Source organism: Melospiza melodia (genome assembly GCF_035770615.1).
Source record: "Melospiza melodia melodia isolate bMelMel2 chromosome 7 unlocalized genomic scaffold, bMelMel2.pri SUPER_7_unloc_1, whole genome shotgun sequence".
In the NCBI taxonomy this organism is placed as follows: Eukaryota; Metazoa; Chordata; class Aves; order Passeriformes; family Passerellidae; genus Melospiza; species Melospiza melodia.
This window is the reverse complement of record NW_026948497.1, coordinates 2,563,392-2,580,233: the sequence shown is the minus strand read 5'-3', so window position 1 is coordinate 2,580,233 and position 16,842 is coordinate 2,563,392. Positions and strand designations below refer to the sequence as shown.

The 16,842-nt window shown below is 47.2% G+C and overlaps 2 protein-coding genes across 2 annotated transcripts in view; one reads left to right on the top strand and one right to left on the bottom strand.

Annotated features, from left to right (window-relative positions):
- Window positions 1-6,308: 6,308 nt before the first annotated feature.
- On the top strand, window positions 6,309-7,184 carry LOC134432817 (zinc finger protein 436-like; the record flags this gene model as incomplete). Its single annotated transcript, XM_063181730.1, has 1 exon — window positions 6,309-7,184. A coding segment is annotated over one exon (876 nt), but the record flags the coding sequence as incomplete, so codon positions are not given.
- A 2,374-nt stretch (window positions 7,185-9,558) lies between these two features.
- LOC134432685 (zinc finger protein 391-like) overlaps window positions 9,559-16,842 on the bottom strand; it is a 29,210-nt gene continuing 21,926 nt past the window's right edge. Inside the window, exon 3 of the mRNA XM_063181577.1 lies at window positions 9,559-9,706. Coding sequence (XP_063037647.1) covers window positions 9,559-9,706 — 148 coding nt within the window. The remainder of the gene's footprint in view (window positions 9,707-16,842) is intronic.

Sequence of the window (16,842 nt, the reverse complement as noted above, 5' to 3'; positions counted from 1 at the left end):
TAGAGAGAGGGCTGTCGAGCTGTACCTCAGAACCAGGTCGCCTGCCTTGATCCAGAAGGCAACACAGGATAGGAGTATTGTAGGGAGACATCCTTGGCTCCAAAAGCCCTGCCTTTAACAGGGTCTCAATACAGGGCTGTGTGCCCTTCCTTCCCTCTCTTGGAACAGGGTATTGCTTGTCTTGGTTGCTTTAAAGTAATTTGTATAGGCTCCATATCTAATTTTCCCAATTTCCCTGGGCCTGCCCACACTTCTGGGTTCACTTCAGCATAAGCCTTGCCTGACATTTGGCACGGAGGTACAGAACTGGCCTCTGTATCAATTTTTATAATATTAATTTGCGTTACGAGTTTAGCGATCAAATCCCTTCCCAGTAAATCATGATAACAATTAGGAGCAGATAAAACTTCATGCATTTCAGACCCATCTCCTTCTTCTGCTAACAGTGGTTTAATAAAACCACACATCTTTTGCACTTATCCCCTGAATAATCAGAGACGTTTTTGGCATTTCCCCCCGCTTAGGTCTATGTTTCAGAGTGGATTGAGAGGCCCCTGTGTCCATCAGGAAATGCCTCCTCTCAATGCAGACCCACCGTGAATGTTCTCAAGGGCTGCAGTGTGGAGGGTCCCTGGTGTGATGGGAGCTGTGACAGCCCTGCCAATGCATGTCCATCAAGGGGTGGACTTGCTGGTCCTGAGGGTGCTGCTGTCTGTGCTTGCAATGTCCTTGTGCCCTGCAGCTGGAGCCCTGGTTCCTTGCCAGGGGCTGTTTGGGTGGGCTCTCCCCTGCCGAGGAGGGCAATGCCTCTGCCAGGTGCTTGTGGCCGAGCCCGTGCCCTGGGTGCTGGGGCCCCCTTGGGCCCTGGAGTTGATCCCTCAGGGGCTGTAGGAACTGTGCCCTGGCCTTTGCCTTCAGCTTGGCCTTTTGCTGCTCCCTTCTTGCATTCACCTGCTGTGCCTTTGTGCCCAAGTGCTGCAGGGCCTTCTTGTGCCCCTCCTGCAGCCCCCTCAGTGCCTGTGGGTGCATGTCTTGCTTTACAAGAGAGGTGTCTGCTTGGGAAGGCAGAAAAAGCCTCTCTTGAAATGGAGAATGCAAACCCCGTCCCTCTTAATTTTTAGACTAGTGAAATCAAGGTGCTCCCAGGCAAAGATATGGGAATAGGAATACCAGTTCTTTACTAGTGTGTATAATAAAGCAAACAAACACCAACAGCTGCGGCACTGACAGCAAACAGAGCCCGGACCCAGTCCCGGCCTTTGGGCTGCGGCGCTTTGCCCTTGGGTGCAATTCTGGGCACGGACAGCAGGGGCGCTGGTGGCTCCCGCGGGGTGGGGCAGCGCATCCCTCCCATGGGAACCTCTCTGAACGGAAATAGAGCAATCCCTTCATCTAACTCTTTCACTTTTTTACCTTCTCTAGCCTTTCTCCCGTGTTTTGAGAAAGAATTTGTAGAGGGCTGCCTTTTAACTGAGCTCCTAGTGTTTCAATAAGGTGCTTCCTGTAGAGAGAGAGAGTTTCCCTGAACAGCCGGAGCTGTGGTTACTGAGGGGCCGTAACTCAGAGCAGGACGGGGTCAGGGGAGGACATCCCACCGAGGCTCGGTCGCAGTGTGGGCAGGGTCTGCTGCCAGAATCACCAGAGGGGGATCTTCCCGTGGAGCCCGAGGCGGAGCGTGGGTAACCCCCACATGGCTGATGGCGGCTGATCCGGCAGCTCCCGGCAGAGCAAAGGCAGGTGGGAGAGCCCGGCAGCAGCGGCGGTGCCCAGCGCAGGTGGCACGGGCAGGGCAGCCGGGGATGGGATGGCTGGGACCCCCGCTTGGTGCGGTGGGCGCGGTGACCTTGGAGCAGGCGGCAGGACAGAGCAACCCCCATCTTCCCCAGCATGGCCGGCAGAGCGGCCACGGGCCAGGCAGTGGGAGCAGGGCACACAAATTGAGCGACAGCGCCGGGGCAGGTGAAGCTGCCCTGGGCAGTGAGGCGGCACCTGGGATGGAAACCGGGGCAGGCGGAGCTGAGGCGGGCAGCGAGCCGGGACCCGGGACAGGCGCCTGGGCCGTGAACGGAGGGGGCAAGACCTGCAGAGGATCCCACTCTCTTTCTGATTTTTCCACCTGCTCCCCTCCCTCTCACTTCCTCTTTTCATTTTCAGATGTTTCTGATAATTTAGAGATTTGTATTCTCCTGAAATCTCCTGTTTAACATATGGCCTATTCTCTTTCTTCTAGATTAAATGGGGTTTTTTTTACAAATAAATCCAGAGCCTAGCGAATCTAAACTTCTGCTTTGATACTTTGAAATGGTTGATGAGCTAACTCACAATCTCCTAATGTTGTTTTTCTCATCAACTTTTTATTTATCCTTTGGCAAATTAAACATCTTTCAATTACTTGCTTTGCTACTCCAAAATCGCAGTACACCCATAGTTCCTTAAAAAATGGTCACACAAAGCTTGAGTACCCCAGTGGGTTTTCTGATGCGTGTCTTCTAATATTTTTTTAATAAGCACATTTTATTAAGTAATTGTCTTCCATCATGAAGTTTCCATTTCCCTGATTTATCTTGTTCATTTCCTGCCTTGTTTAATTCTTTTTTCTCAGCTTCCCTAAACTTTGGAATTTCCAGTTTTTCCTGGTTTGGAGTTAATATTAACATAACTCCTTCACCTCCATTTTCTGCTGCATCCTTAGCTTCATGATCTGCCAAATTATTTCCTCTTCTTTCTGGGGTCTTTCCCTTTTGGAGTTCCCTAAATATGTACTATAGCTATGTCTTTTAGGTAATTGTAGTGCCTCTGAAATAAGTTCCTCATGTACTAGTCCTTTTCTTCTTGAATTAAGTAATCTTTTTCCTTTCCAAATTTTTTAAAGGTATGTACTACTCTAAAGGCATACCTTGAATCAGTATGTATAGTTCCTTTATTTTGTGTTAAATATTCTAGTGCTCTTTTTAAAGTATATAATTCACAAGTTTGAGCTTACTAGTTTAAGGTCAATTTCCCTTTTTCCATAGTTTGCATGTTTTTCCCATCGACTACTGCATACCCTGTATTTTCTCCTTTTGCAAGGAGTTGTATCTTTGTTAGCTAACATAACTCCCAAAGGACTATTTTTTTCTTTTTTTTCCCTGTATCCAACTTACTGGTTTTCTGTGTTGTTTTTCAAGATCTTATCTATTAATCTTCTTCCTCTGTTTTCCCCTTTCACTAACAACCTAAATCCACTTTTCTTTCAACTACACACACAGAAATAAAAAACTTTTTGCTCACACTACTTTCAGTACAATACACCTCCCTCCAAGGAGATATAGTGAAGCTTAAAATACAGAATCCACATTACCTATACTTTCATTCGTTTACATTCACACACTTTTATTTCTCACTCACTTCCACACATTCTTTCCTCAGGACACAGAGTGGATCCCTGTTGACAGAGAATTGCGGGTCCCTGTGGCCCCCCTCACCTTGGGGTGGCCTCTGGGTCTCAGTATCTCCGGGCCTCCTGGGAGGGCCCTGACTCTGCTGCCTCCTGTGCCGTTCACCTGTGAGGCTGATTTGTGTGTCACTCACACTCTTTAGCCACAGCCCCCTCACACGCCCTGGGGACAATGGCCCCTTTGCAGATCAGCTGTACCTTATGCCACAGCCCCCACACACCCAGGAGAACAATGGCTTATTTGTGGGTCACACACTCCTCTTTCCACAGCCCCCCTTCCCACCCACCCGGGAAGCTGAGGCTGATTTTGTGTGTGACTCACTCTCACACACAACAAGAAAACAATAAGGCACCTTCTGTTATAAATGATCAAATCGAGAGCCAAACCTATAGGAAAATTTAGCAAAGATTTATTAATTTGTCTGTGAGACTGAAGTTCGGTCGTCAAAACCACCACAGCCAAGGGTTAGCGTCGAGCCCGGGTTCAGTGCTGGGTGAACACGGATCTGAGCTCCGAATGTCAGAGTCTCCCCCTGTTCACAAATGCTGCCTGACGCAGCGAGTTCTTTTACAGTTTATTCTGCTCAAGGCAGAGATGACCGAATGTTCTTTGTGTCTCTTCCCATCCATAACCGTGTCTTTACCTGTACAGAGGTGGACAAAGACTCAGTCCAGGTGTCTGATGTTGTCAGTAGACTCCGGGGAAGTCAGCATTCACATGCATCAGGGTGGGGCTGTGGCTCATTGTGGTAGATGTAATCATGGAGGCAATAATCACTCTTGGGTGGACCTGGTGACCCGGGGAAGCCAGCGATTATTGCCCTGGAAGCTTCTATGCTTTCATTGAAAACCCCGATGTTTATCTCAACCAAGTCCAGGAACTAGATGTATATGAATAAGACACTGCTCTTGTGTTCAAAAGACATAGTGTGGATTTTACAATATTTTATACATTATTAGCATGAATTATCTCCACCATATACTACACTTTAAAATCACCTATTACGAATTTAGGTGTTTCTGGCCAGTCCTGGTGCTCTTGGATATCTCTCAACCCAGATGTGTTGTGCAACCCCAGATGCTCTTGAGCATATCCTCAGTCCGGCAGAATTTTCCTCAACCGTGGATGCTCTTGGAATGTTAATTCCTCAACCCAGCAGGTTTTAATTCTGGATGCTCTTGGGCTCTCTTATCCCTCAAAGCAGCAGAATTTTTAGGAGCCCCTTTTCTCCCATTTCCTAGTGGATTGGGCTCGGAAACTCCTCTGCTCCCTTCCTCCGAGGGTTCCAGCCCGTCTCTGAGACCCAGTCCCAGTTACCCCGGGGGATTCTCTCACTCCTCTTATCACTCGCTGTGTCTCTTTACTGGCTGCTTCCCTCGAGGAAAGTTGGAAACACAGCGTGGGACACTCCAGCACTCACTTGGCAGGTCTGGGACAACCAGCCCTTGTCTCATTCACAGCCCAGAGCAGAGAATGAGGGGAGAAGGGAGCCCGGGAGCCCAAACAGCCCCGGCATCCCGAAATGGGGAGAGCGAAGCGGGGGGAGCTTTTGGCATTGCTGGGACTGCTAGCAGCCTGGGCAGGGCGGGCACCTAGGAGAATGGGGACCCCCAATCCAAGCGTGACCCCAAGCAGCTGGGACAGGAGGGAACCCCCGAACACCAGCGGGGAGGGACCAGGGATGGGGAACTCCTGGGAGGCTTTTTCAGGGCTGAATCTTTGTGTTTGGGAGGTTTTTCTGGAGCCCAGATGGCCAGTGACTTGTAGAGATGGACTCGGGCAGAGGGACCTTCAAACTCGATGTGTTTTAGGGAAGATGAAACAGGAAACCCTTATAAATACGATTGTCTGGCAAAAGATTTTGTGAACATAAAAAGTGTAAGGAAGATTGAAATGAAAGCAAGTTCTGAGATACTTCATTTAGTGAACAACTGGAAAACAATGGTGTGGCCAAACTGAAGGTAATTCCCCTTTTGATGAAACAATTCCCTCTGTTTGCAGACAGGTGCAAGGGTCAGTGCAGACCCCACTAGCTCAATAGAAAGAGTTCAAAAAGGAGTTTTTAGTGTCTAAAATGTAACAGAGTTCGGTGATGTAATGATTTTTATAGGCTGTTTGTAAAGGCAATAGGATTTGTATCTTGTACTTGATTGGCTAGTGAGAAATAGAATATTCAACACAGAAGAAGATTTATTGTATTGTAACGCGACCCTTACTCTCATATGCTCTTCTCCTCTTACTCTCTTACCCTCTCATTCTCTCTACCCTTCTCTTCTCTCAGGCCTGCTCCGAGCTGTGCCTGGCAGCTCCAAGCAGGGCCCTGCACCCAGGCCCTTTGCAATAAACTGCAAGTTCCACGTCCTGGCTGCAGAGATCTCTCGTCTCCGTCTGTCCCGACCATCCTACCCCCCAATGCTCCTACAAGCGTGCTCATCCCTTGTTTTCCCCAAAACAGGATTTCTCATTGCCAACCCCAGGGAGGCTGCGAGGAAGAGGAAGATGCCCCGGGACACTGAGGCAGGTGAGGAGGAAGTCAGTGCCCCTTTCCCCTCTGTGCTGCTCCATCTCCCAGCCCAGCACGGCCCCGGCTGCAGCTCAGCCCTGGGGGGATCTCCTTGCCCTTGCCTGTGGCACGGAGGCAAATCCCATCCTGTCCTTGTCCTTCCTCCCCCAGAGCAGGAGCTGAGCATGGAGAGCAGGGAGGACAAATGCCCGCGGCAGAACCTGGTGGAAGAGGCCGTTTTGAGCGGCTCCACGGCGCAGGAAGCCAACGGGGAGGAAAAGCCCCGGAGGTGCTGCACGAGGAGGGGCTGCAAACGCAGCCGGCGGGGATCTGAGGGGGAAAGAGCCAGCCTGGGCCGGGAAGGCGGCCGGAGACGGAGCCAGAGCTGGGAGCTGGTGCTCCATGAGCAGCTCCATGATGGGGAGAAGTCCCACACGTGCGTGGAGTGTGGGAAGAGCTTCAGGTGGAACTGCGACCTGATCAGGCACCAGAGGATCCACACTGGGGAGAGGCCCTATGAGTGTGGGGAGTGTGGGAAGAGCTTCAGCCAGAGCTCCGACCTGATTGTGCACCAGAGGATCCACACGGGGGAGAGGCCGTACAAGTGTTTCAAGTGTGGGATGTGCTTCAGCCGGAGCTCCAGCCTGGTCCGGCACCAGAGGACCCACACTGGGGAGAGGCCCTACGAGTGTTCCAAGTGTGGGAAGGGGTTTCAGAACAGCTCTGATCTCCTCCGGCACTATCTGAGTCACAGGGAGGAAAGGCCTTTCCAATGCCCCGACTGTGGAAAAGGATTCAAGCAGAATTCCACCCTCATCACCCACCGGTGCATCCACACTGGGGAGAGGCCCTACGAGTGTGATAAATGCAGGAAGAGGTTTCAGAACAGCTCCCATTTCCTCCAGCACTATCGGATTCACACACAGGAGAGGCCCTTCCGCTGCCGCGACTGCGGGAAGGGATTCAAGCGCAACTCCACCCTCGTCACCCACCGGCGCACCCACACTGGGGAGAGGCCCTATGAGTGTGATAAATGCGGGAAGAGGTTTCAGAAGAGCTCCAATCTCCTCCAGCACTATTGGATTCACACAGCGGAGAGGCCCTTCCAATGCCCCGACTGCGGGAAGGGATGCAAGTGCAACTCCACCCTCGTCACCCACCGGCGCATCCACACTGGGGAGAGGCCCTTCGAGTGTTCCCAGTGTGGGAAGAGCTTCTCCAGCAGCTCTAACTTGACCCGACACCAACGGAGGCACCGGTAAGGGAAGCCTTGCGAGTGCCCCAAGTGCGGGCAGAGCTTCGTGCGCTGCTCCAGCTCCATCCCCCACTGGAGGAGGCACTTTGGGCACAGCCCTGGTCACTCACATTCCCTGTGATCCATGTTGAGGACACACCTGGCTACTTCTCCTTTTGGTTTGGCCTTAATTTTCCTCTGCTTCACCTTCATCCTTTAAAAACACCTAAAACTGGGTAAATGAAGGAGATTGTTCGAATATATCTAAAGTTCCATAATTTCTCAGTTGTTTTAGAGCGAATTTAGGATTTGATGTTGCGTTCTGTGTGGAGTGCTGCTGTTGCTAAGAGGAAGGAATTTGATCTCACCCTTCTTGTGTTGCTAAGAACTGCTCCCCTGACCCAAACCCCAATTCCACCCTTGGTATACCCTGTAAAAATTCCACGGCCCTGCCTTTCACCTGCCTTTGGGGGTTAAGAAATGGATTCCCAAAGGATCAGGCCTATTCCCACTCTATTCCAAGAGGATGAACCTGTTTTACTGGATTCCTAGAGGATTCTTACTCTATTGCTTGTTTTTTTTTTGTTTGTACTACTGCATGTGTGTTTTCAATTCTTCCTAATAAATAACTGTTATTTCTACTCCCATATCTTTGCCTGCGAGCTCCTTAATTTCAAAAGTATTTAATGTTTTTATAGTATAACAATAACAATAACAATAACAATAACAATAACAATAACAATAACAATAACAATAACAATAACAATAGGGAGGGAGGGAGTTTACATTTTCTGTTTCAGTGGAGGCTCCTGAAATGGGGAGACACCCCCAAGGATGGGCCATGTAAAATAGTTTCTGAAATATGTAAATTAGCTTATGGATATGCATGAGGGTCTATGGATATGCAACAGGCTGTTGTAATTAAAACCAGAATAATTAGGGTTGTCCTCGAAAATAGCTAGGGGGATCTTGGTGGCCATAACAACTTTTGCTCAGTTGTCCTTGTCTCCCATTACATCAGCCTGTTGCATATTCATCGACATTTTGCATATCCATTAAGTACTTTACATATTCCAGGAACAAAATTGGCTTCATCCTTTTTGGGGGTCCCACCTCCCTCCCAGCTCAATTTGGGGGTCCCATCACCCTCCCAGCTCATTTTTGGGGTCTCACCCCCCTCTTTTCCCCGCTTTCGCTCCCCTTTCTGATCGTTCCCCCAATCCCCTCCCCCGTGTTTGGTTTTAGGGACTCCAGGCCCCTCCTGCTCCGTTTTGGGGTCCCAACCCTGTTTTGCATTAATATGGGGTCTCCAATCCATCCCCAGGGTCACCTGCCCCCCCACCCCCCAAATTCTGCTCCTGGCAACTGAAGAGTCATCAGCGCGACACGCTCTGATTGGCTGGAAATTACCCCGCTCGGTCTCTGCGTATTTACCGCAATGAGAGGCCTTGGTCTGTGGCTGACAAGTGATGAGTAAGAGTCGGGCCGGGCGCTGATTGGCTGAAAATCCCTGAGTGGGGCCACTGCTCTGAGTTTGAGCCCAGCAAGTGGATCGTCATCAGTGCCACGCGTTGTGATCAGTAGGGATCTGTTTTGGGGTGGAGATGGGAGGAACTGGGGTTACTTGGGTTTTCTTTGGGTTTAATTAGGGTTTGTTTGGGGTTTATTTGCGGCTATTTATGGACTATTTGTGGTTTATCTTGGGTTTTACTTGGTTTATTTGAAATTTTTTGGGTTTATTTGGAAGTATTTGGGTTTGTTTGGAAGTATTGGGGTTTATTTGGGCTTATTTGGAATTATTTGAGGTTCTTGTTGTTTATGTTGTTTTATATGGGTTTTTTTTTAGGTGTACTTGAAATCATTTGGGGGTTTTTTGACTTAATTTGGATTTTCTTTTGGGTTTTTTGGGGTTATTTGGGTTTGTTTGGGGTAATTTGGGGGACTTCTAGGTATTGTTTGGAGTTATTTGGGGGTTATTTTGAGTATTTTGGGGTTAGTTGGGTTATTTGGGTCATGTGGGTTCAAAAAACGAGGAATGTTTCTCCTGCAAAAAATGTGAATTTTTCCTTAAAAATCCGAGAATTTTTCCCCAAAACACTAGGAATGTTCCCTTAAAAATCCCCGGCTTTTCCCAGCCAATAGCGTCCTGCCCCAAACCATCCAAGCACTGCACTTCATCTCCCAAATTAACGAATCAGAGCGCACCCCGCCCCAAACCAACAAATCACCGCATGTCTAACCTCAGGAACACCGGTCTCCCAATGCGCCCGATCGAACCAATCACTGCATGCCTCCCCTCAGACACGCCTGCTTCTCTTTCCTCAATCTAACCAATCACTGGGCGTCTCTACTCGGCAAAGCCCACCCTCCCTGCGCCGCTCCAGCTAATCAGAGCCGAGCCCGAAGCAGCGGTCCCTGACCCCGGGGCCCGGCATGGAGCAGGCGCCCCCCGGGACCCCCTCAGGGACCCCCGGGAGCCGCCCCAGTCTCGGGCGGGTCCTGCGGGAGGCGCTGGAGAGAGCTGGGGAGGCGCTGGGAGAGGACGGGGGGCTCCGGGAGCTGCTGAGGAGGTGCAGGGACAGGTGAGGGGTCCTGGAGGGGTCGTGAGGGGAATTTGGGGAGGGGTCTTGAGGATGTTTAGGGGGGATTTGGGGAGGGTCTGGGGGGAACTTGAGGGGGTTTTAGCAGGGTCTGGGGGTGCTGGGGGGCTTTGGAGGGGAATTTGGGGAGGGGTCCTCGGGGGGTGTCACGATCCGTCCTCACGGACGGGTTTCGTGATGGTTCGTGGATTTGATCTAAGGGTGCAAAAAGAACCGACATGGTACAAGGGGGTTTGCAATGATAATCGAAACAAATGCACCTTTATTGAATGAGCACAGCAAAATGCGATAGAGGGATTAAGGGAGAGAAAAAGAGAGAGGAAGAGAGACAAAAGAGAGAGAGAGAGAGAGGGGATAGAGCTACCAAATGTAGAGACAAAGTCCTTTGGTCCAGTCCAATCAAGGATTCGCCTGTTCTGTCGGGGAGATCTCGAAGTCTCTCGCTAACTCAGAGGTTTTTATTATGATAACTCTTTTGGAAATTGCAAGGGAGGGGAAACAGATATAATAAGGAATAGATGTAACAGATAGTCCATGCTCTTGGCAGTAAGCGAGAGCCATTGTCTTCTTGGTCCAGCGGTCACAACCTGCAGGCAAACATCTCGCTTTGGTCAGCTTGCCTCCCCCACACACCTGCCCCGGGCTGGGGGTTTCAGTCCCAGTCCTTGGAAGGAGCAGAGTCGCCTTTTCACATGGGGGTTCCATGTCTTAGTCCTTGATGGAGAGGCTCCCTACATCTCAGTCTGTCTGTCACGGTGGTTGTGAAACAGGTGAGGGTCTTCTGTGGGGGGACCACCTGAAACTCAGGAGAAGTCCAGCCAGGCTGAGAGGTGGGACAGCTCCCAAGTCTGTTGTTGCAAAAAGGGCACAGTGCCCCCTTCTTCTTCTCATTGGTCAGTGTAGCACACAGCAAACAACACCTATGAAAACAATGGCTTAGCAACGCTCTCAGGTCTCAGGCACATGACTTTCTCCTTTGGAGACAGATTTCAGACAGGGGGGGTCTTCTCTTCAGTGGTCCCCCAATGACAATCATGAGGCAGATGAGGGAAAATTCGGACAGACTCTCACACGACGCCATGACTCACGATTGTCTTGAGGGATCTTCATCAGCAGAACTCTGGAGCATCGTTGATGAGTCTGCAGAACTTGCCGTACGTTGGTAGTATAACCCGGAAAAATAGGGACAATAGAAAGAGAGGAAAAAGAGAGTGAGAGAAGGAAAACAAAGGATAGGAGAAGGAGGGGGAAAGGGAAACAATAAACAAACATAATTAATATTGATTATCATAACAATTTAAACAAATGGTTGATTAATTAAAACAATATTACTTTTAAAACAATATTTAAAGGGTTAAAACCAGTCACAAATAATCAAAAGCAAAAGCAATCAACACATATTAATACAAGCATTAACTTTAAAAAATGATTTTCTAAAACAATTCACTAAAAATCGAACGTAATTTCCACAAAATCATAAATGGAAATTAGGGATTATTCCATAACACATATGCTTCATTCATAATTGCCTTTTGTGAAAGTTTTGGGGATGTCCACAGTGTAGAGGACATCAGCCAAGTGGTGTGCGTGAACTATAGACATCAATCTTGTCAGCTGTTTCATGCTCCAATGCATAATGAATAGGACTGCTGATAAAATAAAACCAAACAGAATTAGAATCAAAAGGATAACAATGGCATGGCACACACTGTTCAGGACACCCGTGGCAGTAGGAAACCACCTAAAAGAGTATCCCACCACCTGTGCTCGGCATCTTCCTCCACTCTTTCCATGACACAATGTTTCTGTCTCACATTGTGATGAACAGTCACCAGGGCTTTCTGTCCGTTTTTCTGAGTCTTCTCAAGGATTTCAACCAAGTCTCGATGGAGCAGCACTTGTCTTACCAAAGTGAGATTCATCCCAATAGGAGCAGGCATCAGTTTGTGAATCAGTGTGTAGTTAGATTGCAACAGGTAGTGAGAGGTAACTGGAGCTTCATAAGAGAAATCACATCCTGTAATCTTGGTAAAGTTACAAGCACAGAAATTTGAAAGATTTTTAGTATCTACTACAACATTCTCTACGAATACAAAATCACAAATGGTTCTAAAGCATGCACATCTATTGCCTATGTATATAAGGACTGTTTCAGAAATCTCATTAGGACAAATTTCAAAATGACAGATATTTTGCTCTATATCTAAACAAATGTCTTGAGCTATGATTGCATTGATTTCACAGATGAGCCCTTGTTGTTCTCAGACAATACAAGATTCTAAATTAAGAGTTTGCCATTTCTCACCAATTTGACGGTCCCATTCTCTATGGGATAGAGAATAGCTCCTTCGTAATTCAGTTCTAATGTTATAACAGGGAAGTCAAATGCTCTGAGGCACTGTGTATGGTTAACACAAAAAATGCGGCTGTATTGGAAATGGGGTCATAGCTAAAATTCACCAGGTTCCACCAGGATTGGAATTCTCTTTCATAGTCAGTGGCACTGTCCCAAATTATTTTCTGAATTTCAGTGGGAAAAGTGCCTTCTTCACCTGCTCTTATAATTGAGGCAGCAACTGACTGCATCCACAGTTGTACCTGGATACAGCTGAGAGCCAAAGAAATATTGTTTTGTGTAGAACCGAGTGCATCAACAACCAATTTGTGATCATTTACATTTACTTTCTCCCAATTTGGTAAAATGTTTGATAGCAACCACTGGTTCTCAATGCCAATAAGGATGACTGCAATGGTTGTTGTAATTTGGTCAAATCTCTGGATGTGGCAGCCAATTTATTCAAGTTCAATTAATTTACATGTTATGTGTAATATTCTCACCTGGTGTTACCATAAAGGTGTTAGCGTTCAAAAACACATAATCACGGGGGATTATATGCGGTGCTTTTTATTAAAGAGCTCTGGGAATCGGGGTATTACCCAAATCTGATTCTGACCATACATCCAAAATGATCATGTTTTTATACTCTAGCGTTATATAACTTTCATGTTAATTATTAAACTTATATTGTTCTATTGTATACATAAATTTAGCCCCTCTCTGAATTTCCTACATAGTTTCTCATTATTCTTCTTATGGTTATATAATAATTATATTTAATTACTAAACAATCATCACATCTAACAATTATATAATTCACCATAGTGCTTACGCAGGTGCAGTTGATCTGGGAAAGCACAAAGCCTAACATTTTAGATTCTATCTTTAACTTTTCCCAGGGTTCCACTATCATTCTCCCCCCTTTGAAAGCATTTTCACTTCACTATAGGTGTAAATGTTTTCACTTGATTCCTTTATTCCTCAGTTCGTACTTGGTTCTTCAAATCCAGGGTTGATGTAAATGTTGTTGTGGATGCTGTTACGAACTGGAGAACCAGAAGATGGTGAGCATGGATTTCATGTTAGTGCCTGTATTATCCTCTGGTTCCAGGATGTTTTCTTCTGTATCTCTCCCTTTAAGATGCTGTAAACTAACCAAATTGCTAAGAATACAATTAGTAAGGTTATCACACTCTCAATGATAGATTTAATCCATGAACTCACATTCCACCCTAATCCTTTAAAGATTTTTCCTAACCAGCTTGTAGCCAAATCCTTTTGCTCTTCTTGTGCTTCATGATCTATTTGTTTCAACTGATTGATGTCATATTCTACATCTGCAGTTACATTTGGGATATGAACGCAGCAATTATCAATTTGTCCCTTTAAAAATCCATATACTCCATGCTCTTTCAGGCGTAACAAATCTAGGGCTAATCGATTTTGTAAAGTCATTTTTGTGGTAGCTTGTAATTGTATATTTAATTCTTTAAATCCTTCCCAGGTGACTCTTGCCAGTCTACCTACCTGACCTGTAAGTTTGTACAGCATCTCTCTGCTATAGTAGTTTGCTATAGGATCAAGCAATGACTCTAGGGCCCATCCAAATTTCACTCCACTAGAGGGTTCTTGCCAAGTGTCATCTGGATTTTCATTGTCTAGAACTTCTCGTCTTGCTCTTATCTGCAGAAGTTCATGTTTTCCATTAAATGGGGACTTTTTCCAAATTGGACATAAGGTTGGGAGGCCTAGAGTAATCTCCTTTACTTTCCCGTCTACAGGCAGATGTGTTGTCCAGGTACCATCACTTGCTGCCCATACAAATTGTCCTGGACCTCGGATTGTAATCCTGGTACACCCTATAATTACTTTATAACACTGAAGAAGTCCAGGCTTGTTAGGAACTCCGTTTACCTCAGGAGAAAGGCTTCAGGCGATGGTGAAGAGGAAAAGGAGATGGATTCTGCTGGAGGGTTTATATCCAGAGGTTTATTCCATGGTTACAGAGGTCTGAATGGTAGTAACAGCTCCAACAGAATACCTGCCGCATGGCTTGATTCACCTTTTAAGCTCCCCGGGCAGGGGGAGGGGAGGGGACAGGTGAACCACCAACCAGGTGGGAGGGGCAGGGTCTCAGGGGAGGATGACATCTAGACAGGCCAATGACCTCTGGGCATAGGGGCATCTTTTGAACTTGACCAACCACACGACGACATTCCTGGAATGTTAAGCCTGATTGACAGGACTCACTCAGCAAGGGGCGAGAGGGAAGGGAGAGAGGTATAGGCACACCTGGGAAGGGACCCGGAAGTTTAAAACACGCCGCAACATCTCCCCCTAGTTTTGTTTAAAAAGAAGAGGACTGTGTGGTGCAGAATGATTGCCAAACCATGGTTGGTAAATCGGTTTTCTTCTACAGGAGGGTCAGTGTTTTCCACTGAGGCTTCCAGGTCACCCATTGTAGCACCAAGGGCTTCCAAATGGTAGACCTCAGGAGGGGGAAATGAGCTTGAAATTAACTTGAGAACCATGCATTTGATTAGCCCAAAAACAATGCTAAAAACTTCAATAACTATAACTAAAATAAACAGCACTAAAAACACAGTTTTCAGAATAGATCCCAACCATCCCGAGAGTCCCCAGCCTTTGAACAGTCCATTCAGCCCGTTGTCAGTTTCTCTGTTGATGTCCGAGAGCCTTTGTCAAGGTAGTCCATATGTGGTTTGGGCTGTGGCACTATGCAGGAGATCGCAGGTGGGATGATCACAAGTAGGACGAGAAGCAGGCTCGGTTTCATGGCGTCTCGAGGCTACACATGAACAGTGGGATCTAAACTGGTACAAGGAACTTGAGACAAACATATATTACAAACTATTCCAGAGAGGAGGCTTAAATGGAATTTCCTCCAGAGAATGCATGCGACATTTTCTTCTCCAGGCAGCATGAGCAACCTGGGGCACTTCTGTAGATTTCTCTGAGACTTTGGGAACATAGGGTTTCACCCATTTGGAAGGAAACCACCTTAAACCAGAGGGGGTGGACACACAGGCGTATCCAGATCCACAAGTAACCAATTTGTAAGGTCCCACCATTTTCCAAGTCTCAGGGTCCTTTACTAAAACTGGAGGTTTTTCTTTCATCAACCTATGACTGCTCCCACCAAAGTGGCGTAGGATGGGTGGGTTCAGGATGTCAAAAGAACAATTCAGAAAATTGATTGTGAATAGCACCCTGGATAACCATATGTGGGGAGGTTCTACCTTCAGAACCTGTTGTTGCTGGTCCAGGACCTTTTGAATATCACGGTGAGTTCTTTCTACAATGGCTTGACCTGTAGGGGAGTAGGGGATGCCAGTTTTGTGCTGTACTCCCCATTGCTGCAGGAAGCTCTCTAATTCCTTGGATCTATAAGCAGGCCCATTATCAGTTTTCAGCTCCTTGGGGATGCCCATGAAAGAAAAAGCCTGTAAGAAGTGCTTAATAGCATCGATAGATGATTCTCCTGTGTGGGCAGAAGCATAGACTGCTCCAGAAAAGGTATCTACACTAACGTGAACATATTTCTGCCGTCCAAAAGACTGTATGTGTGTTATATCTGTTTGCCACAGTTCACAACTGTTCAGTCCCCTTGGGTTTGCTCCCGTACTCACTGTAGGGAGTGCATGTTGTTGGCAATTTGGGCATGTGGCCACAATCGCTTTGGCCTGTTCTCGAGTGATGTTAAACTGACGAACCAGGCCAGGTGCATTTTGGTGGAAAAGCTGGTGGCTGATTTTTGCCTGTTCAAAAACATTTGGGAGAGTGGCCATCACTGCAGGTGCAGCAAGAGCATCTGCCCTTCTGTTGCCTTCAGCGATAAACCCTGGCAAGTCAATGTGTGACCTGACATGCATCACATAAAATGGCTGCTCTTGGTGAGTGACTAACTTTACCAGTTTTGAGAGCAATTCGAAAAGTGCGATGTTAGACACATCTTGCAGTATTGCTTGATCTGCCCTGGATACTACTCCTGCCACGTATGCAGAGTCTGTAATCAGATTAAATGGTTCTGAGAACCTTTCAAAAGCCCTAACAACCGCAGCCAATTCAGCAACCTGAGGTGAACCTTCCACCTCAGCAACGTCCGTCTCCCACTGCTGGGTTTGAGGATCCTTCCAAGTCATAATGGACTTGTGGGACCTCCCAGACACATCTGTAAAGACAGTCAGAGCCTTTTTTAAAGGTCTCCTACTTAGAGCACTTCTCAATTTTAAGGTAAATTGAACATCTTGTTCGAACAATTTGTGAGCAGGCCGCGCTACTGAAAGTTGTCCTGAGTAGGAATCCAGAGCAAACTGCAACACTTCATTTTCTTGAAACAATTGTTCCAGTATTTTCATAGTATTTTGACCTGATTTTAACTCAACTGGAATGTGAATGCACTTAAAATCACAACCTGCTAACTCCCTGATCTGGGTCCTTGCGTTCTGGATCAGTTCCGCTATCAGCTCCTGAGGCTTTGTCAGTCTCTTGGATCTTTTGTGACTGAGGAAAACCCATTCTATGATCAAGAGAGAGTCCCTCTGGTCCTGGTCCTTTTTTGGTGTGTCCTTTGCCTTAGGTGTTTGTTTTTCCTCCCACTGGAAAATAATTCCATGGAGGTGTGGCAACTTACCTAGAATGATAAATTTGAATGGCAGGTCAGGCCGGCATTGGTTGGCCTGTCTTGTGGACATTGCAATCTGAACCCT